The 23,503-nt window shown below is 35.0% G+C and overlaps 1 protein-coding gene across 9 annotated transcripts in view; it reads left to right on the plus strand.

Annotated features, from left to right (window-relative positions):
* The window catches only part of KCNMA1 (potassium calcium-activated channel subfamily M alpha 1), a 507,083-nt gene that overhangs the window by 124,659 nt on the left and 358,921 nt on the right, over positions 1-23,503 (plus strand). For 8 of the 9 annotated variants that reach the window (XM_080621173.1, XM_080621175.1, XM_080621176.1 and 5 more), the window contains exon 2: positions 3,944-4,108. The exons of the other annotated variant lie outside the window; for it this stretch is intronic. In XM_080621173.1, the coding sequence (XP_080477299.1) occupies positions 3,944-4,108 (165 nt within the window). The remainder of the gene's footprint in view (positions 1-3,943; positions 4,109-23,503) is intronic. 9 annotated transcript variants of the gene reach the window in all.

The raw sequence follows: 23,503 nt of genomic DNA on the forward strand, positions 1-23,503 counted from the left end.
TCAAGGTTGTGGTGTTGGTTACTCAGTGCTTTGAGGTGAAGAAACAGCAATGGAATGGGACTACAGAGTTAATAACAGGACTGATTTGTACGCAGTGTGAATGAAATCAGCCTTTTTGAATCTCCTTTAGTGATATCTGCACAATTACATAATGACTTGAGAATAAACTTTTCTTAATATTTAACTGCCTATTAAGTAAGCTCAGAAGCTACCCGTGTAGATGAAAAATATGAAGTATCCCCAACTGAATACAAATATTATTTAACAGCAACTAATCTGCTTATCAATTACAAATACAGAAATGGCAAGAGTTAGGCTTGAAATGTAGCCGATGATGTGAGTCTGCTCCAAATGATACTTGGCAGAGGATGATTGTTCTAGTTATATTTTAATTAGAAATAATGTGGATGGGAGATTTTAGTAGAGTTAACTAAGTGCAGAAATACAACTGTACAAATGTATTACAGACTTTAATACCTTCAGAGAATCAAATATTGAATAGATCTGTTACATCTTACTGCTTATTCTATTGGCAACCAAAAGTCGATACAGCAAAAAGAACTCTGTGGTATCAGAACCTTTTGAAAATACAAAAGCTAGTTTTCAAGCAAGTGAATTGTCTAATAGGAAATTTTATTTGTATAATTATGAATAATCATGTATTTAAAATTCAGTTTGTTATCTTGACAAAAAGGTTGGGGGTAAGTAAGGAGTATGTAAACAGTAGCAGAATTTTCCAACTTTAATAAAGTTCACTACCATAAACCAAACTTTTCAATTCAGCTCTTTTTTTAATGATCATTAGTTCTGTGACTTCCCATACCAAACTCCATGACTATGAATGTTTTTAGCAAGGTGTGCATCCCTGACATTTTTAATAGGGGTTCTGGGTGCAAAAATCAAGGGCTGTGGTTTCATCCTTACTCTGGCAGACTTCTCTGATGACTGAGTCACTTAATCACCATTTCAGTTTCTTATTTGAGGGGAACAAATAATTGCATCTCCTTTACTATGAAAACCACATCAATAGTATCATAGAATGGTTTGGGTTGGAAGGGACCTTAAAGATCATCTAGTTCCAAGGTCCCTTTCAATATAGAATTTCTACCTTATATCTAATCTGAACTTCCCCTGTTTAAACCCATTACCCCTTGTCCTATCACTACAGTCCCTGATGAAGAGTCCCTCTCTGGCATCCCTATAGCTCCCCTTAAGATACTGGAAGGCTGCTATGAGGTCTCCATGCAGCCTTCTCTTCTCCAGGCCTTGTATAAAAGCCCACTGTGTTATGCTGAGGACCTTGCAATAATATTTGGCATGTAGAGTTTACAATATGAAAGACAAGCTCTAACAGTTACAAAAGGCAGATGGAGTGGTGGGAAGAGAGAAATAAATGCCATGTCAGTAGCTGTCAGGGCAGTGTGGAGCTTAGGGGCTCTCTGCAGGCTGGGGATGGCAAGGCTGGCTGGGAGCCTTGTCCCACTGCCCCAGCTAAGGAGTGGGGCAGCTTGGGCCTCAGGAAACTCCTTAGGGCTAGGCTGGGCCCAGCCTGGGACGTCAGCCGCTGCGTAAGGACAAGAGTCAGGCTCAGTCAGGGGAACCAGCCATGTGTTGGCTGGGCTGGTGGGTCCTAGCTCAGCAGAGCCTGTGGCTGGCAGGACAGGGCTGTGGGGAGCTGGTGGCCCTGGACTTGGCTTAAATGGCATCCTGGGCAACAGGCAGGGTGTGGGGAGACTCTGGTGAGAGCAGTGAGGGCCAGGGCGGCCTGTGAGTGTCCTCAGGGCCTTGGAGATGTGTCTAGGAAAAATCTAGGTTAGGTTTCTCCTTCCTTGTTTATATTCTAAACACTGATGATGGTCAAGGAATTTCTTTGGGGCTGATCTGAATAGCCCCTTGAAATGGGTCACAAATTATCCCTATTTAAGCATTACTCTCCTGGAAATGTCTTGTGCTGTACCATATGTCACTGTCCTAAGCATTGAGCTCGTCTCAGTGAGTGTGCGGTACACATCTTTTGCTGCTGAGTGCAAAACATCTGATTCACTGTAGCTAAATTTGCCAGGGAATGAGGTCCAGTTATGCAAATACAAAGTAGCTTTTATCTTCTGTCTGGTTATTTGCTTAGGAAGTACTGAATTACTGTTGCAACTCTGAATAATTTGTTGCTATTGATATAGCCACATCATGTACTGTGCTGTAATTGCTAGTAAGAAGATAGAGCCCACATAGAGTCTAACAGAGAATAATCTGATAAGCTAATTAAGTTGCAATACTGAGATTCTCTGAAAACAACTGTTGGTCTCCATGTTACATTTTTAGTGTTACTCTGCTATCCCTTGCTGACAGATTCAGTGCGACTGCTTTATTAGTTCAGTACTGCTCTCGGGAAATGCCCTTACCTTTATGTCCATCTGCATCCTCTAGGCGATCTCACAGCTATGTGTTTTGACCTTGATGTTAGTAATAATCACTGAACCTGTGTCAAACATCCATTGCTTGTATAATGGATATCTCAAAGGGAATTAATGGCAATTAATTTCCTGCTTAGTGGCTTATAGGCAAATAATCTATAAACAAGATGTCTCAAGCTGTTGGTCCATACAGAGTGCTTGAAGCGCTAATGTAAATCTATGGGTGCAGTTCAAGTGCTTAGTATTTGCCTCAGCACTGAATTTTGCTGCCTCCCCTATGCTTGTTTAGCGTAACTCATCAAGTATTCAGGAAGTCATTACTATTATGCTGTTACTGAAGGCATGGTTATGGCACAGTCTAATACTTTCCTTATGATATGTTTTAAACACTATACAATCTAGGCTGGCTTTTCCTATAATTTCCATTGACTTTTTTTGTGCAGCATCCATGACTATAGGACATTGCAGGCAGTTAGAGAGCACAACATCCTTGCTGCAGCGTCCATGCGAGACTGAAGTGAATTCCATTGCATGTGACTCATCAGTTAGCTTAGAGCAACTGAGGCTCCTTTTTAATTTCTAGCTCTCCATTCTACAAGAGCCACTTACTGACAGAATTCCTGTGATATATTAAACACTTTCATTGAAATATTGGTTCATGGATAGTTTGGCAGCTCCCTGCGGATTCTCTATGGTGTATTTTGTTCGCTTCACACTCGATAGTTATTGTCTTGCTACATTGTACTTCTCAGTGAAGGTTTGCTCAGATAATTAATTGTAGTGATAGTAAATTAAAATTGTACGTATATTATGTTGATGTCTAGTATGAATTGTTTTGAACTAACACATCAAAAGGTCCTTTAGTGTATATGTGAAAAACTCCTTTATATGTAGCTCTAAAATTGCATACATAGCTCTTGCATACATAGGGACTGTATACACAGGGATTGCATACATAGTGACTGTAGTGATAAGACAAGGGATAACAGGTTCAAATTTAAACAGGGGAAGTTTAGATTAGATATTAGGAAGAAGTTCTTTACTGTGGGGGTGGTGAGGCACTGGAATGGGTTGCCCAGGGAGGTTGTGAATGCTCCATCCCTGGCAGTGTTCAAGGCCAGGTTTGACAGAGCCTTGGGTGACATGTGAGGTGTCCCTGCCCATGGCAGGGGGGTTGGAACATGATGTTCTTAAGGTCCTTTCAAACCCTAACTATTCTATGATTCTGTGATTCTCTTGGCAAATATGCTCCTTATATGGAAGAAACGTATAGTATATTTGATGCAAATACATGTTTTTAAGATGTAATATTAAGAAGAGTATTATTATCTAGTAGTCAGTATGGAAGCTGATAGAACATTTCTATTTCTATTATTTCTAAAGAGATGTGGCCAAGTAGGTGCTTAATTTCATCTAGCAGTAATCCAGGAAGGCTGATTTGCTTGTTTCAGAGTATTTGATAACCACAGCTGTACACTGACTTTCACTGTCAAATTGCTTAAAATTAATTAACCCAAATACTTACTTTGCAGGAGGCCCAGAAGATCAATGGTGGTGGAGATACACAGGCAGATGGGGCCTGCAAATCAACAGATGAAAAAGAGGAGAATGTGGCAGCAGAAGTGGGATGGATGACCTCCGTGAAGGATTGGGCAGGAGTCATGATATCTGCCCAGACATTAACTGGCAGAGTACTTGTAAGTTTTCTATGATTTTTCTACATTCTTATCTTAAAGAACCTCTTTTTAACAAACATTATATCCCAGCAGATATGGATTGGTTTTATTTTTGATTGTTTTGTTGCCTCAGTGCTAAGTCAATCCCAATTTTCTCTCTTGGAAGTAAAATAACAGACTAATTCCCACTGCAGGAGAGAATCAGAGACAGCAAATAAGAAAAATTGTCTTCCAGCCCAGCCCTCAGACTATTTCAGTATTCTGGCACCATGATTTTGAGCTGTGCTACAAACACTGAGTTTAGTAATTTCGTATCATGTCGCAAAAGTATAGGCCTGTTTTGTCCAGAAGCAAAATTGTGCTAGCAAAAATGGAAGCCAACCTGGAAAATAGGTGCAGCATTTGGAATGTAGGTAGTTGTCAGAACTGTAAAACGAAGAAAAGTTTGAATTGGCTATGCAATGGGTTTTTGTGACACTTTCAATAGATTAATAATGATTTTATGTTCTCTTTAGTTTTTTCTTAAATAACTTAGGAAATCCTTCAAACATGTGAACAGTTACGTAGTAAATAGAGTCAGAAATTGGATATTGACAATATGTGGTTTAAATTTCCACTGAAAAAAACTTCATAGTTTTCACTTAATTTGAATATGGTTATTTTATAGCATTGTGAAATCATACTTAATTGTCAAGTGTTTTCTATGGAGTTCACTGCATTAAATGGTGTCTCCTGTGTGGTTTTGATTAGTTTCCTTGTTAGAATGCATGTACTTACAAACTAACAGCTAAAGTGATTTAAATCCAATTTAAAACTCCTAAGAATCCCAGTGGGACTCTGGAACTAGTCTGGGTTAAACTGAAAGCAGAATTTTGGTCCTTGATTGTTTGCTTTGGTGAGGAGATATTTTAGTGTTAGTCGTTTCTGGTCTATACAGTAATTATTTGGGCAGAGGGAGGCAAAGGAGGGAAAACAAAAGAATATGCACCTCCCAGTCTAGTTTTTTACAGTGAAAAGTTGAGGTGGCTCAATTGCTACTGTCTAGTTTAATTCTGTGAGAATATTATTTTGATGATTTTTTTTCCTAAAAATTCCTTTTGCCCATTTCCTAATGTTAAATGCTGTTTTATCAATAGCTTGAAAGCATGCTCCATTGTTACAACTGTATGACTTCTAAGTGAAACTGACATATTCATCATCTTATTAAAAGTAACATATTGATGTTTTGCATGTTTTCCTGACATCTTCAGCACTAAAATGACAAATCTTAAAGCCACACTTCTTATTCCAATTTAAGGTATGAAGGCTAGAAATCACTCAAACCCATATTCCTATGCTACCAGCTTTACAATCAGAAATTGACCTGTGTTGTTTTTACTGAGTTGTATGTGAGCTCAAATGCAAACAATCAAGGTCAAATCCTAAAATATTGAAGACATTTTGCTGTGTATGATACTGGGAGAATTTACACAATTCCATTTGATGATCTGGTTATTACTTTTGGATTTGTTTTTTGTTGTTTAGGTTTTTTGTTTGTTTGTGGGTTTTTGTTTTTGTTTTTTTGTTTTCTTGCAATTTACTCTTGCATCTTATAAGAGACTAGTTTTTTTCAGAGTTTTTGTAGAGAGCTGGCCAACATCATCAGTCAGATTATTTCTGAGAGTATATTTATATACTTTTCAAGGTATAACAGCAGGTATTGTACACATCTGGGCTTGTCAATATGAATAACCATCTGAGAAATAAGTAGTGTATGCAGTCAGTTAATTTTATTCAGTTTAGAAAAGGATGTGCGTTTATTTTAATATAGCACTCATCAGTTTCAAGGTTTGAATTGATAGGATGGAATTTTTGGAGGACCATTTCCGGTATGAACATTGACTGTTCATTTTAATTTTACTTTATGGTTATATTTGCTAAAAGTTAACTGCTTCGATGAACAGTTGGCTAGAGAGAATATTCACATAATTTGAAGATATAAAATGTAGCTAAATTAAGTCAATATTTTTATCAAAATATATTTTTTGAAAATACTACGACTTACTCATGAATTCCTACTAATGTAACACAGCCTGTTCCTGCCAGCTATTATATTTCTGTATCAGTGTGGAGATTTTTTTTTTATTTTATTTTTTCTTTCCGTGAAGAAGTATGAACTGGTGGCTTTACAGGGATATGAAATAAAAATTTCAGTGTGAGATACCTGCAGCTAAAGAAATAATAGTTATTTACACTCTAAGAATTTAAAATAAAATCAATCTGATGCATCTAGTGTTTAAAAAAGTTTTAAAAGTGGACCACTGAAAATGGTGAACTATTGGGAAAAGAGTTGTAATTGACCTTCATTTCAGCATAGTTACCTGAAGGCTTTGTGTAACTGCTGCCTGGGTTTATTTGACAAGTGCAAGAGACAAATTACCTGAGTGTTGAGCAGATATCAGTGTAAAGTAAAATTCTATTTGTGTTTCTGCTCATGGAAAAACCTCTCATTATTTCTACCTGGACAGTAATTTGCTCCAAAGAGAATATTAGTGGAATGTCAATTGTTGTTTGTGGAACTGAAACAGAATATTTTTTAAGACCCCTCTCTACTGAAGTCTGTCACCATATCTTTGACATGTCTGGTCAAGCTTTTATTTCTTCCCCAGTAACCTTATGTCCTGGGTTCAGCAGCAGCAGTAATTTTTTCTTCTTCTTAGTAGCTGTTGCAGCACTGTGTTTTTGACTTTCAGCCTGGGAAGAGCTGATAACAACTGATGTTTAGACTGACCAAGGACTTTGTGAGTCTCATGCTCTGCCAGGGAGGAGGAGGGGCCGGGAGGAAGCAGGGACAGGACACCTGACCCAAACTAGCCAAAGAGGTATTCCATACCACAGCACGTCATGCCCGGGGATGTAACTGGGAGCTACCCGGAAGGGCACGTCCTCCTTTCGGTCGGGCTCTTTTCCGGCGAGCGGTATCATATTTTCTTCCCTTGTTATTTCTCTTATCATTATTATTATTGGTGTTAGCAGTAGTGATTTGTGTTATACCTGAGTTACTGGACTGTTCTTATCTCAACCCGTGGGAGTTACATTCTTTTGATTCTCCTCCCCATCCCTCTGGGGAGTGGGGGGGGGGGAAGTAGACTGCGTGGTTCTAATTTACAGCCGGGGCTTAAACCACGACACCTTACAAAACAAGTTCCTAATTTATCAGATCAGTTTGTCCAGGTGCTTTGTGAGTATTGGAACAAATATTTTATATAGTTGCTGCTCCTCTGGTTACCTCTTTAGTATTTAAACTTCATGGCTACCCACAGATAAAGAAATTAAAAGCTAACAGTATGGAAAATACAGGACAAAATTTATTTTTACAGGTCACAGCTTCACATCTGTGTAGTTGTAGAACAAAATTGGACTTTTCCATTAACATAGGACTATTTGCCTGATTCTGTTGTGAAATCAAACATTTTTCTTTAGACAATAGATGCAAATCGGTAGGCAGCCTTTAAAATGCAGATTGGAAGGCCATCTTCAACACTGTAGCTGTAGAACTAATTCAAAATGTAACAATTTTTTTTGTTTGGGTTTTTTTTTTTTTGTTGTTGTTGTTTTTTTTTTGTACTTTGAAACTTTGAAAATTATTTTGGAAAAGATATTTTTCAAATCATCTGTTTCATTGCATCTGCTGGAAAGAAACGGATGTTGCTCGTTATTGAAGATCTGATTGTTCAGCTCACTAGGGGTAGTTAGTGAAATGATTAAAACCCATTCCCAAGAAATATAGAGGCTCTGAAATCTTTGAAACAAATGATTCCCCTCCACACTAGTTTTCTTAAAAACATTTAAGTCATTGGTGGTTGTAGGAGAGGGAAGAGTTCTGTAACTGAAATAATCATCTCAGTCTCCTCCCCCATTCCATTGATAAAAGAGAAAGAATTAAGTTTAAAGTCTAAACAAAGAGAGGAGAAATTAAAACTTTCTCAAACCTTGAAATATTTTGCTTTTGACTTTAAGTAAATGTTCTGTTTCAAATAAAAATGAATCAACCAATTTAAGTGTCTGAAACTTTCTGTAAAACTTGTGAATGATGTCTGAGACTGCCAGCAGCATTTGCTGTGAGTTGTGGAAAAGAACCCCAGGCTTGTCATGTAAATTTTGGCAGTAATTTTTACATACATATGTTAGAGCTAACTAGGTGAAGCCAATGGTACGGGTATTGTGCAAATTGTTCTCTGTATATAGAAAAAGTCTCACACATTCTCTGTGGAAGTGATTCTGAACAGCGGAAGAATCACCTGTCTCTCTGGCACAAAAGCTTCTCATACTGGTGCTCTTGTGTAAAACTCAGTATTTGTTTGCACCTACTCTTTCTATTTTTTTGGAGCACAGAAGAGTTAGTGCTGCCAGTTTCAGCTCCTTAGAGTATTTCTGTATTAGTTCTAACAGAGAACCATTAGGAAGCAGATTTCCATTTTTTTTCAGTCTCTAGAAGTAGTTTTAATTTGTTTCTGGGGAAGGAGCATCATGAGAAACAAGAATGGGAAATTTACTTGCTAAATAATTAAACTATTTTGAAACCAATTTTGGAAATATTTTCAAAACGTTTGACCATCAATTATTTTATCATGATGTCAGTCGAGTGTCTCATAGCATGTAATTCTTGTCTGTTAGTAGCAGCACGATGAGATCGAATAGACAAAGTGTCATGTACATGAAATTGTGCTAATATTGCATTCTTACTGCTTTAGGAGCTAAATTCTACACTTGACATTTCAGAATTGGTTTATGCACAAAGGAATAGTCATACTACTCCGTTCTGTCTGAAGGGCAGGCTTTGGAGAAAGATGTTTGCAGTGTGATCCAGAATGTCATTCAGTTAGAAACCCTTTTGGTTTACTGAAGTAGGGCAGAAAACTGAGCTGGCTAGGCATGGTGCATACAGTTATGTAGTCAGAATATCCCTTTCTCTACGTTCTTTAAGTTTTAAAAGCGTGACTGGAACTTAATGCTGTTGGTGGCACAACATTTGAAAATGTGACATTTGGTTTTAAAGAAAGTAGATGAAAATTTTACGTACTTTTAAAAAATGTGTCCATATTAAATTGCATAAGCACATGATTTAAGAACATGCTAATTGAACTTATGCAGTTCTGTTTGCAGCTGATGTTGAGTGGCATAAATATAATAACAATAAAAGGAAACAATGTACTTCAAAGTAAATCTGTATTTCACTGAACAGATTTTAAGTATTATATAATGCTGTAGATGGTGGAAATAGGAGATAAAAATTTCTAAGCTGAGTTTCTTAAAGAACAGATGCATTCACAATAAATCTGAAGAAGCAGGAAATTAAAGGTGTTTATGAACTGATTTTGCTTTCTGAAATAACTTTTTTTTTTAAGCATTTGAGTATGAAGAGACTTCCTTAATTAGGTGAAGTGTTTAATATATGAGGAAATCATATATATACACAGAGAGACATTGTTGAAGTTACCACAATTCAATCTGTGGACAGTCCTTTAAACTGACAAAGAAAAATCATAATTTCAATTGCAAATCGAGGAGATAAAATGGTGGAGCAAATTGTTTGTTCCATTTTTAACACGAACTGTATGATGAAAATGTTTTTTAGATTGGGAGCATCAAAAGAAAGAGAAGAAAAGCCGTTTTTGGGGGTTAGAGCAATTAAAAGAAAAGAGGGGAGGGCAATTAGTGTCTGTAGTACATTAATTTATTACTGTTATTTAATTAGAATATTTAGATTCCTTTCTTAATGTTCTTAACATTAACTACATTGAAAAAATCTGGAGATGAGGAAGTGGTATATGAAGGTGCTTTCTTAAACTAACAAGTTACTGTATGTTTCCCAGTATACATTAAAAATGAAGCAGAAATTTTCTGTAAGATCATTTGGTTGGAATGTATAATTGTTGCTACGTTATCTTCATTTATTAAAAAAATACAGCAGTTATTCTTTTTTTTCCACAGTACTGACTGTCCACATGTTCAAAGGCTGAAAAATGCAAGTCTTACAAATGTTTTGGCAAGATAGAACAAAGTTTTGAACCTAGTAATAAAACCGGGGGCTAGCTTGGGACTTGTGACCCTGCCTGACAATTGATCTTGTTTTCCAGGGTCTACACATTACAGGTTTGAGAAATTGGTATCAGAACTTCAGAACCATCCACTGAATAGAGAGTGCATTAAATGTTTACTGTGGAAAGATTTAGAGCCTTGACTTCTGAACAGCTGTTGAAAATGCTGGAAGACCTCACTGCTCATTCAGGGAAAGATAAGAGTGACATCTTTCTGTGACTCTATGAAAATATAAGCCTTCAGGTTTTCTAATCTGCCTATAATGATCACAGTTTGATTTAAGTACATGTGGTACTGAAAGGCAATTAATTTACAGAACTCTTGTTCAAACATTCTGAAGTGCAAGTCAGTTATTTTTACTTAGACAGGACTTGTCCATAAGTATGTCATAAAGAGGAGATTCATTAAAAATAGTATCAATTAAGAGTACCCTACAGGGAAAACAAACATACATGAAGCAATGGTATTAAAAGTACTGGTTGTTGGATGTTCTTTTGCATGTTTTTGTTCATTTGTTTGTTGTTTTTTTTTTTTTTAAATTTGCATTCAAATGAATCGCTTGAAAGCTGGTGGAGTGTTTTGAAAAAATACAAATAAGGAAAACAATTGGAATTTTAAATATATAAGTAATTACAGGAGATTTTCCTGAGAAAAAAGCAAGTGTGCTATATATATACTGTGTGGTGGGTTGTTTTTTGGGTTTTTGTTTTTGTGTATTATTTTTTTCTTTTTTTTTTGGTTGTTTTTTTTTTCGGTTGGCTTTTTTTCATGAAGGAGAGGATTCACATTCTTGTAACACTGAGGGGAGAAAAAAAATCTCCGCCACCTCTTCCAATAAGTTACAGTTGCCTAGCAGCCAAAGTGAAATTTAGCAGCACAGGAATTATGTGGGGTTTCTTCCTACTTCCAAAGGCTATTCTCTTATGACTTTAATGAGAATAGATGCTCAAAGGATAATTTGGTACACTTGACAGATATGAATTTGGAGAGGACAGGTACATTTGTTATACATACAGATTTTTTCAACAGTGTTCTTGACAATATCAGCTATTTTACTAGATTTGCAAAGCAGGAAGAGAAATCGTGAGCAATCTTGAGTATGCAACATCTGAGAATTTGAATATGGAGTTTAACAAGCTTTCTCAAGGATAAACAGAGCTCATAAATTTTCTTTTTCTTTCCCTTGTGGGACCCTGTCATCCTGGTGATGTCTTGCAACCAATCCTCTTGTGGAATCAACCTACCTGTTTCTGTTCTTAGGATGCAGTTAATCTGAATAAGACTTTATTTAGACTAAAATGTATTAATTGACTTGACAATAGAAATTGAATGTTTTCTTCAGTGATTTAGTCTTTCATACTCAAAATATCCCAAGCCTTTTACAAATTAAACCTGATATTGGTTTTTCAGCAGTAAAGCATGTGCATTCTTGGAGAAAAGGATTTGTTTTGTGGAGCATTGGTTATGACATAATTTTTCTTGTATATTTAAGGGAAGTGTAGTGTGGCTTATAAACTTCTCTAGTGAGGCAAAAATAACTACTGCCGTATTTTCCCTTGCATTGTTCTCTAAGTTTCTGAACTAGAGAAGAGAGGCTTTCTCAAGCCTCCAGGTCTGACTGCACAGGCAGGAACCACAGGGGTGTTCCACATCCTCAGTGATTTGGGTTATGTGTTTGACAATTTTACTACTTAAATCTGTATATACCCGCATCTTAAGTACTGTGTGAAGTCCTTATTTTTATGACTTGAGTGGAATACTAAAGGACAAAGAAAGGCAGCAAAAGCCATAAGGATACAAAACAGCTGCCTTAAGTGAAAAATTGCTGGAGTTCTCATTTTGGAGAAAAGGTTGGTGTGGGATATGGTCAGCATTCACAAAAGAAGTTGGTGGATAATCTGTGCTGAATTTATTAGCCAGATGCAAAAAATAAGGGTGACTTACAGAAGTTGTTGGAGATCAACTTATGGGAGGTTTTGTCTCTTTTTTTTCAAGTGGATTTTTTTTTTTTTTTTTTTTTTTTTATGAGGTTCAGTCAATGTCTGGATGTTTTAATTAATTTAATTTAATTTTTATACAGGGAGACTATGTAGACCATATCAACAGGTAAACCGCATTGGTCAAATGTGCAACAGATAACAAACAGCTATTATGGAGTATGGAAAGGGGTAGTCTCCCAAAATACCTATTCCAAAGACTGTATGAGTAGAATGGGCTGCAGAAAGTTACTATTCTTTCCTATTATTCCTAAAAAGCATCTCTTATTAACATGGTCAGAGGTTTGCCTCTGTGCTAGACAGACAATTAAACTGGCTCTGAAGGACATTTTTAATGGCTTGCAGTCATACCTTCTAATTGCTAGATCAAAAGTTGATTAGATTAATAAAGAAAGGAGACATCTGTCTAGTCTGAAGGGAGAGATGGGAAGCATCTTTCCTTTAATACATAGTCTCCTCATGAATCTTGTTTATTTACCAGTATATTCATTTCCAAATCTATGTGTAGCACATTTTTTTTGGTGGTTTCTTTTTCTCTTTTTCTCTTTTTCTCTTTTTCTCTTTTTCTCTTTTTCTCTTTTTCTCTTTTTCTCTTTTTCTCTTTTTCTCTTTTTCTCTTTTTTTCTCTTTTTCTCTTTTTCTCTTTTTCTCTTTTTTTCTTTTTCTCTTTTTCTCTTTCTTTTTCTCTTTTTCTCTTTTTCTCTTTTTCTCTTTTTCTCTTTTTCTCTTTTTCTCTTTTTCTCTTTTTTTCTTTTTCTCTTTTTCTCTTTTTCTCTTTTTCTCTTTTTTCTTTTTCTCTTTTTCTCTTTCTTTTTCTCTTTTTTTCTTTTTCTCTTTTTCTCTTTTTTCTTTTTTCTTTTTTTTCTTTTTTCTTTTTTTTCTTTTTTTTTTCTTTTTTTCTTTTTTCTTTTTTCTTTTTTCTTTTTTTTTTCTTTTTTTCTTTCCCCCCCCCCCCCCCAAGTATTCTGAGATGGAAAGAGCTGCGTATGCATTTTAAATTATATATTATTACATCTGTATAAAAGTTCGCCTTTCCTCACCCTGATCAACAAAGAAGAGAAATGTAAAGACTAAATGGCATAGTCTTCTCAAGTTAGGACATTTATATAAGACATAAAGCTGTTGAGAATGTACCTTTTAGTGTGTTAGTGTAACTGTTCAGACCCATTCATTGCAATTTTTCAAAGATTATAAACTGTCTACTGATGTTTTTTATTTACATACTGTCCATGGGGAATAGTTTGGATTTCTCTCCTCTCTAAAGTTATTTTTAATCTTTCATAGGCCTTGGTGGCACATAAATTAATTCAAGAGATATGTTCTAGATTGCTTTAATCTCTTGTGACAGTGATGCGGGCTATTTCCAGGGTTTCCATAGGAATGGGAACAATGCTTCTCCCTTTGAGTTAATAAGATAATGATAATGGAATAGAGTAGGAAGTGTTGGGTAAATCTTGCTGGTTTCTATGGTAACTGCAGTTAAAGTTCCATTTATACATTTTCTTTTTCAGAATATTTATTCAGAATATCTATTATTGACAATAGCAAGGATTGTTTTGCAGAGTAGGCTTCTGCCTGAAGTCCTGTGAAAAGTTCTTTTAGTGTACATGTTTCTTTAGCACTGATCTATTCAGTTCTGTGATGTAGCTGTAGCCTTTCTGGTTGTTACTACACCTTTAAGATAGCCATTTTGTGTTTGGTGAAACTGCTGTGATTTCAGTAAATCTTCAAGAAAAAAAGAATGCATAGTGGTTATAATAATATACTGAGAAATTAGCATGTTCTTTTTTTAAGGCAATATCTAAGACCAAGAAATTACTTTAGTATCAGCTATGAGATTGAACTGTGTCAGGAAAGGTGGCATCAGCTTGCTTTTAGTGTTAATATATACCAATCTTAAATCTTCTGTTCGGTCTCCCATGAAGTGTATGTTTAATCAAACATTAACAGTATTTTTTTCTCTTCAATTTTACCAGTTTTAAATACTGCTAAGTAGAAATGTGTTAAGTGAGCATAAGATAGATGTACATGCTAAAATAAAACCAAGAAAAGGATAAAAAGTATGTTTCAGAAAAGACTAATATGGACTATACTGAGAACTGGACTTAATTAGATCAGGAAGTGATGAGACAGAAAATTAAGTGTATTCATCACGCATACAAGTAATGCATATTTAACCTTAGTTAAATTGCTATTTTTTAAAAGCCTTCTTTTTGTAAATCTGATCTCAGTGTAGTCTAATGTATGCAGTTTATATGGTGTTTCACTCATTTTATAGCTGCTATTGTGGGAGTTGCCTACTGTAAAGATATCTTCAGAGATTGTGCTGCAGTGACTTCTGTGAGCTCCAGGTAGATGGCCATGCATGTAGAATACATTCTGATATTATAATAAAGCATGCAGCTTTTTCTACAGTGGGAATAAACATACACTGCTAACATCTTTAATATCTACCGCTTCCTTTTTTTTTTTTTTTTCTTTTTTTAATTAAGGTATCTGTGGCATTCTATCATTAAAATGAAGAATAGCAAGCACATTTAAAAATCGTGTTGTGTCAAGCTTTGAATGGTATGATTATTTGGACAAAGTCAAGAGCATGGTTAGTATTCCAACAGTTACAGCAAAACTTGCTTAGGGAAACTGCTATTGTAAGGGGTGACTTTTGTTATGCAAGTCTTTTTTGTTTAAAAATATTTGTAATACTGTATTGCTATATTAATGTAAAATATAAGTTAGGAAAAGTCCTTACTACTTCTTTATTAGATACAGCTGGAAGGAAAATACATAAATACAGGAACATTCTTTCTGATAATGCTGTGTTGCATCCTCATGGTGAAAGTGTGGTGCAGAGGAAGTTTGCCTTCCACCTAGGCTGCTGACAATAGTCAGATATCAAACAAAAAGTGTGGACACAACTGTTGCAAATAGAGCATATTTGCAAAACTCACCAGAGAAGACAGATGGTTTCCCCTTAAGGCATTTAGTTTGTTCCCATGTAAAGAGCTGCTATGATGATGCAGTTGATAATATTGTTTGTTTAATATTTTTTTTTTTTCCTCATTGCATTTAGAGTATTTGTGCTCATAGTCAAATCACTGATATGGTAACGCATATTTTTAAAGATTAGCTCTTTGTGCTCCTTTGCAATCAATGATTTGTCCGTGACTTCTCATGAGCTGTGGAACTACTGACTATGGCCACAGAGAGGGGGGCTCACGAAACTTACTTAATTGAGGCAGTGTAGGTATAGAAGAATAAGCATAATCTTAATCTTTCTCTATTTCCAGTCCAAACTTCAAGAAAATCTCATTTCAAACAGTGTAGTTTTTACTTCTTAGAATGGGAATACCGTATTAGGATCTAAGGTGAAAAGTGGAACCTTATCCTGCCTTGCATGGACAGATACTCTTCACTGCGTGGAAACTAAGCCTTCCAGTTCTGTCAGATGCCCACAGTCCTCTCATTGAAAAACATGCAACTCCTACGTACTGTTAAAAAATGAATTTATGCCTGTCAGGGTAAAATCTAGCAAAAATTACTTCTGTAGAGATGAGTAGATTTAGTGAGGCATCGGATTGTTGTGATACACAAAATGTTATACTGTCATAAGCCTGCTGCAGAAGATAGCAGAATGCTAAGCTTTTGCATGGAGATGCACTGTTTTCTTTGTTATTGTCAGCCATTATATTTCATCCCATAACATGCATTCTGAAGTACTGAGAAAGTATAGCCCAGTATCTTGGTAACAAGTGAGAATATATCGTCTGCATTCCTGTGTAAATGCAAAATGCTTGCATAATCTGTTTGAGCTATGAAATTTTATAATTTGTCCTTTTAAATCTGTTCTTCAGGGAAAGGAAGGAATTATGACTTTGTGGTTTTGGCTACCTCGATTTTGATTTTTAAATCTATCCTACCCAAATAATGTAAGGTTGAAGCTTGCATAGAGAATTTTGAACTGAAAGAATCAACAGAGCACAGCAGATGATCTGTATGTGTTTTGGATGTCTAAGACTGGACAGTGTTGCAAGCTAACATTTTTACTCTATGCTACAGTTTAGCAACCACGTATATGTAAAAAGAGTGAGTACTTTGGTAATTTTCAGTTTGCTGTTGTAGAAGGCTGTGAAAAGGAACTAAGAAAACCAACCCAGCAGTTTGTAGGTTTACAGTGCATACTTGGTGTTTGTAACTACAATAGAAATTTTTTATGGGTCTCCAGACTGGAAAAGATTGTCAGCTACTGACTTAATCCATTGGAGGAGTTAGTTGGGCAGAAAACTCTCTTCTTTATGATGTCAGCTAGAGGATGTACAATAGATGGTACAAGTCCACAATAGTAGCTCTGAATTTTCTGAACATTTTCTGTCACCCTGGAAAAATAATATGAGCAATATGATTCAGTAAATTGAGCACAGGACTAGAAGTTTGACATGATTTCTGTTCTCAAGTATAACAGCAATTTAGGTGATTTTGAACATGTAACTAAATTTGCTATTCTCACTTTGTTTCTGTGCAAGCTATGGCTGAAAATAATTACCCATGCTTGTAAATATTATTGAAATCAGCTTTTAAAAAGTACTGAAATCAAGAATTTATTTAGCTAAATTTTCTTCTAACTCTTTCAATGCACTTTTTCTGGTCCAGAGTACATTTCTGTCCTACATAGATAAATCCATCTAGTATTATGAAAAATATATTATGTCCTATTTATATAAATATGTATATCCATACCCACATTTGTATGTATATATGAATTATTTTTACTTCTATATTTTGAAATTGAAGGTGGCATATCTATCAAAATACTTTTTCACTATACAGGCTGTTTTCCTTAGTGGTTTTATTATGCACTTCTGCTTTTTTCTCTCTTGGCCCTCAGAGGTGCAGACAGATAATCAATGTGAATTTTTCCTTGCCATTCAGTTCATTAGAATCATTATGTATTCTTTTGGAAAGAGCCTTGGGCATCAACACTAGTTGCTCATGGTCTCTTTATAGCTGATGGCTCTTGATAGGAAAGACCTATTTTTTAATGATGCACTTCTATTCCATATCCAAACCCGCTGTTTTTCTTCTACAAAGGAAAAGCCTGCTTATGTGAGATCTTTTCTTATTTCTTTTAAGAGAATGTATCTTGTGGTTAAAAAAAAAAAAAAAAATCCTAAGTCTGGTTTTATAAAACTTAAGTGGGATGACTAGTTAAGAATTAATCACAAGAGTTAACTCACTGATATGGAATTACTGGAATAAACAGAAACTGAAGCTTAAAAGCTTTTGGTTTACCACAAAGTAAGCATTGGATTGAGAGAGACTTCAGCTTGGTTAGTTAAGAAGATTGACATTAGATGCTTGCACATATAAGGGAATTCTCTATTGTCTTTTTGATTATTTGGAGAATGAGAATTTATGACAAGTTTCAAATATAAATATTCATTTTTGTCGCACTTTTGAATTTGTATGCTAATTATAACCAGCTTTATTACTTGCTGTTACATCTCATTTACAGGTACAGTGATGAGTTTATAGGAATCCTTCCCATTTTATTTTAAATAAAAGATTTAAATAAAGATTTCAACAGTTTTTAAAATTTTAAAGCATGAATATTGGCATTTCAGTGTTATTTAGGTATTTATAAATTTACCTTTATAGAAGGTAAGAATATAATATACTACAATTAGTATAAAGTGTGTTGGTCACTGCAAATTAGGCATCACAATTTGATGTGGTTTACAAGGTTAGGACATCAAGAATAGCAGGCTTTTTTTAAACAATTATGGTATTATGGTCAGGAAGTTCCACTGGTTTAATCAGTAACCGAGAAAGCATAGAAAAAACAGTTTAAGACATTGAGGGAATACATATTTGTTTGACCAGTAGGATTTTAAAACCATTGAGAGCTAAACGGATCAGTTTTGAACACTTTCCATAGTGTTATATACTACAGTGCATGTACCCAGAAGAAAAATAGAGGGGAAGTATTTTAAAAATATCTACTGTAGTCAGTTCCAAGTGGTGTGGGTTTTGTTTGTTTGATTGGGTTTTTTTGATTGTTTGGTGTTTTTTGTTGTGCTTTTTTTTGTTGTGTTTTTTCTTTTTTTGGGGGGGTGTTTTTGTTTGTTTGGTTTTTTTTTTTGGGGGGGTGGGGTGGGGGGAAGTGTGGGTTGTGGTGGTGGTGTTAGTTAGTAATCTCTTTAAATTGGGCATCACCATTTGATATTGTTGAATTCAGACTCCAAGATTCCTAAGCTTTCTTCAGCAAATAATGGCAGCTTGAGGATTTAATATGTAATTGCCACTAAAATAACCTACAAGAGAATTTTGTTACCTTGGCGGTGTTCAAGGCCAGGTTGGATGAGGCCTTGGGTGATATGGTTTAGTGTGGGGTGTCCCTGCCCATGGCAGGGGGGTTGGAACTAGATGATCTCAAGGTCCTTTCCAACCCTAACTATTCTATGATTCTATATCGAAAGCCCTGTGTTTACCGTATGGGAGGTTGCTATTGACTCTATTACTCTAGACTTGTACATTACTCTTAACGAGTATTTTAACCAATTTGCTTGTGTCAGGTTAACTACTTCACTTGTATTGTAAAATTGGCCTTTTAACTTACTAGTTTTTCTTATCTTAAATTTGTAATGGATGTGTAAATTAACAGCAGGGATTGTTGTTTTAAACACTACTCCACAAAAGCATGATTCCTATAAGTGTTGGACTATCTCTGCTTTAGGAGAGCTGATTGAGAGATGAGAAAGGAAGCTGCTTGTCAAGGAAACTTTTTTGTAGGGATTCTAATCCACTAAAGTATATAATCAAAGCTGGTTTTAACTCGAAGGCAGTAGCTGGATAGTGACTATTTTACTGTTTCCAAGCCTTCAGTTGTGGTGGTGTTGGAGGCTGACAAAGAAGTAAACCTGTTGTCTTGCATATTGTCTTAAACACTATCAGACTCTAGGTAAGGACAACAAAAGGTACTACTAGCCTTGAAGATGCAGTTAATTTATGAGATTTATTAAGAAACCATCAATAAAAACTTGGAGAAACTGTGACTTGCTTTCATCTCTTGGGTTAGAAAGAAAGTGGTGCACCTTTGCTTGTCTTGCACCTTCAGAAAAATACGTGCATGCCTATTATTTCCTAATATAGTGAATTTTCTACAGATTTATTCTTGTGGATGATAAAAAGTCCTTCCGTTTCTCTAACCAAGTGCAAAGTCCAAGAATTCCAGTTTAGACATTAAAAGAAGTGATAACAAAGGAAGACAGTTAAGTGCCTTCTGATCTTCTTTTATTGGTCTTGGATGCTGGATTAGTTTCAGCCTGAGAGGTGTGAAAAGATGGTTTAACACTGCATAAATGTGAATAACTGACTAGAAAGAATCTAGCTAAAACATGAGTTTCACTTGGGAAACCTTCATTAAATATGAAGGTGTATACTTAGTAGTTCTGCTTTATCTTTCATCCTCTACTATTAGCAATATATTATTGACTGTTTATTTTCTCTGTTTTGGGATGTGTCTATTTCTTAGACTAGAGGAATAGGAGAAAGGCTATTTTGCTCAGTGTAAATAAAAAACTTATTTTTTAGTGCACCTTCCCCCCCTTATTTCAAAGTAACCAGTTATAATTTAAACTCTTAATGTCGGAAAAGGTGACAGGAATATGTCTGCTATGACAAGCAGTTAAGTTTTCAAAATGCCATTGAAACACAGTCAGGTATTGTACAAACATGCAAATCTTTATTTTCTAGCAAAAAAAAACCCCAAAACAACCAAAGAAAGATACCCAAACCCCAAACAACAAAGCCAAAATGGAATTTTAACAAAATTTAGCTTACAAAATTGATGACAGATATATTATTTGAATTACCTTTTCTTACCAGCGCTTACTGGTTTGGGTTAAAAAATGCATAGTGTGGTTCATTATGGAAATATCAAAAACTAGGTCAGAAGGAAAAAGGAAATAATTTAAGGAGCTGTAAGACTGAAAGCATTTTAAAACACAAAGTTAAATTTATTTCTAGCTTCTGGGTCAAATTTTGTTGTCATCCATATCAGTGTAATTTAATTGAACTTAATGCAGTCAGTGCACATTTACAGTGGTTTAATGGAGGACAGATGTAGCCTATTTTCAAGGATGTAGGTAACATATTTGGAAGATGCTGTCCTGTCAGGGCGCCAACTGAAACTTTATTAGAACTAAAGACACCTGCCTTATTACAAGAAGTTTAAAGAATAATATATGTGCAGGCATGTTGTTAATGTAAAACTAGTTATGGGATTTTTCTTAAAGGAAGATGAATAGGCTTTAGAATTAAAAGAAAACAAAGCAAGAAAGTTTGCCTTCTGCAATCCTCTGGAGAATTTTCTGGGCTCAAGGTCAGATGCTATTGAATAGAAATGAAACCCTGTCAAAACTTCCTGTCAAGACTTCCCCTTGGAAGGACCAGATGTGCACAGACAATTTATATTTAATAATAGTAACAGTTATAGGTTGTGCAAAAATTTGGCTGAAGCAACTTATGTGTTTGGAGACATGGTTTTTATATGGTTCTCTATTGCACTTCCAGTTCTCCAGACATCTTTTCAGTTTTGAAATGCCATGCTTTCTATTTGCAGACTGAGTCTGAATGAGTTTCAAGATGGGAAACTGATGCTGGAAATTCCAGTAAAAATTTTCAAACTTATCAGTGAGTTCTTTTCTCATGTGTATTACTACAGAATTATATTTTCATTCCCAAGCCTTAACTGTATCTCATTCTGGAAGTCCTGCCATATTTCTTTTTTTTTTTTTTTTCCCTGATAAATGACATGAAATAAATAGTGAAGTATTCCTTTTCCCAGATTTGTAGAAAGGTAATGTGAACCAGTAAGTTTCCGAAAAATACTGTTTCTCATACAGTTATCTAATAGTGTGCTTTCTGCCTAGAGGCTGCTGAACTGAAGGTCCATTAAATGTACAAATCTGCTTATATGGTAATTATTCCCAAGGACACAAGTATATATGCATGTAGTACTTCAGTAAGTATATTATCAAAATATAGCAAAGGAAACACAAACTCCTGTATGTCTTCTATAATGCTATGATTCTTTTGGTTTCCATGGGAGCAGGGTTTAGACATAATATTATCTGAGCTGTATGTATACATTTTAAAGTATAAGGATTCAGTTTGGTTAGTGATCTGAAATGATACTTGCTCATTTACATTGAGACAAAGATACCTGCTTTTAATACAGAATCTGATAACTTAATTTGGTTTTTGACTTGTTACACATTGCTAGATTTCTTCATTTTCCAATTATATATGTATAATGCAGAGATTATGATACTTTGCTGTTCTGTAATGCACTTACTAGTTTGATAATAAAATACTCAACAGCAAATTTACTTGGATGAATAAAAGTTACATTGAAGTTGCTCCATTTTAGAAAACTTTGTAGCTAATAATTGAATTTTAAAGTAATTCTCTATTTTTGAATAATAGGTTGAAGGCAGGGTGTTGCTTTTCATTTACAGCTGTTAAAGGCATTGACATGAAATCACAGGAAGGAAGTGCTTTTGGAATGGCTTTAGTGATTTACATCTTGCACAGAATTTTTATGTTGCGTATCCTGTAAGAGTTGATATAGGACAGTAAAGATTTTTCTCTTTATTGCCATACTGATTACCCTTAAACTGGCATGGATAAATGAATATTAAATAATAAATAAACAAAGATGTGCTTTTGTTTTGCAGTTTAAATGACAAAAACTTATTAGGTCAAATATCCCATGAGAACTTGCATTTAAAAAAAAATGAAATTTTTGTATGAAATATTGCCTACTTTCCTACTAGTGCACAGTGTATTATCTGTTGGTCTACAGATAAGGTTTTTCCAGAAAACTTTTTGTCACAGCCATGTAGAGACTTCAGTGCTGCTGTCTAATAAATCAATGTCAAAGGAAGTTGCAATGCAAAGGTGAATGCTTGTTTTTTGTCTTTTCCTCAAAATACTTTCTTTTTGTAGTTATACAAAACATTGTTTTTAATGTGACTGCTGCAGCAATGAAGTCTCATAGTACTTCACTGGTTAGAGGCATCAGTTAGAAGTAAAACGACATTCTTGTGTGGAAGGCATGTTTTGGCTTTATTATGGTAGTTGGAAAAGAAAAATTAAAATGATGTTTTGTTTCTCATCCTTTTGTGCTATGTGAGCCCCCCAGACTTTACCAGTTTAAACCAATCTCCTGGAAAAGGTAATCCACTTTATAAGGAAAGCATTATATTGGTATCAACATTTTCTTTTAAAATCAATAGATCTGGTAATGTATTAATTAACTTAGTAAATTGCAAAACATTTCTTTTGAGAAGTATTTTGAAATAGTAACATGAAAAGACTATCAATTCACTGTTAATATTATGAAATATCTTGACAACATAATGATTTCAATTAACTGTGATTGGAAATTTAACTTGCACTGATGTAAAGTGCTGCAGAAGAAAAGTGGCATAACTTAATATTCTGACAGTCATGCAACACTACTTTGAGTTCGTGTATGTAAGACACAACCTGAGAAATTGTTTCTAGATGGAGACAGCAACATTTTTCTTTTCAAAGCCACAGTTTGTTATGGAACATGGTAATCTACTGTATCTAGTTCAGCTGGTTGATAACAGCACACTGAGCCATCACTTTGAAATCACTGACTTTGTTATTCGTTTCCTTCTCCATCCCCAAATACAGGAATCAAGAGTATGATGGCTAAAATGTCTGTACTTATAGACGTCTTACTAGATGTGCAGTAACTTTGACAAAAGTTGTCTTCCCAGGAGAGTCTATTTCTAATAGCAAAACCTAGTACGAATGTGTTACTTTTTTAACCAGCAAGGTATGCTAATGTAAGGCCTGTTCATTATGGTAAGAATGGTTCATTACTTACCTTCCAGATATTAACAAGTGATAAAGTTTTCTTGCATTCTTCATTTTGACACATGCTCATGTTAGATGTTAGTTTGGAAGGGCGTAGAATGTTCAACAAAAGCAAAAATAAAATCCTTTTTCTTTTTCCTAAACACAAGGCTAGTACCAGAATCATCATATACAGGCTGAAAGTTCATGTAAGAAACAGAAATATTTACCAGCAAAAGAAAGAAAGAAAAAAAACCCCAACAGCTAATGGTTCTCAATAAAATAATTTCTTCACCCATAGATACTCATTTTAAGTATGTGCTCAGAATGTAAAGGCTTCATTTCTTATTTATATTTTTTCTGCATATTTTTTTTATTTATGTATTATATAGCTACTCATTTATCATATCAGTCTTAACAAGCATTGAACTGTTGCTGTTCCAATACAACA

This window comes from Psittacula echo (genome assembly GCF_963264785.1).
Source record: "Psittacula echo genome assembly, chromosome: 6".
NCBI classification, from domain to species: domain Eukaryota; kingdom Metazoa; phylum Chordata; class Aves; order Psittaciformes; family Psittacidae; genus Psittacula; species Psittacula echo.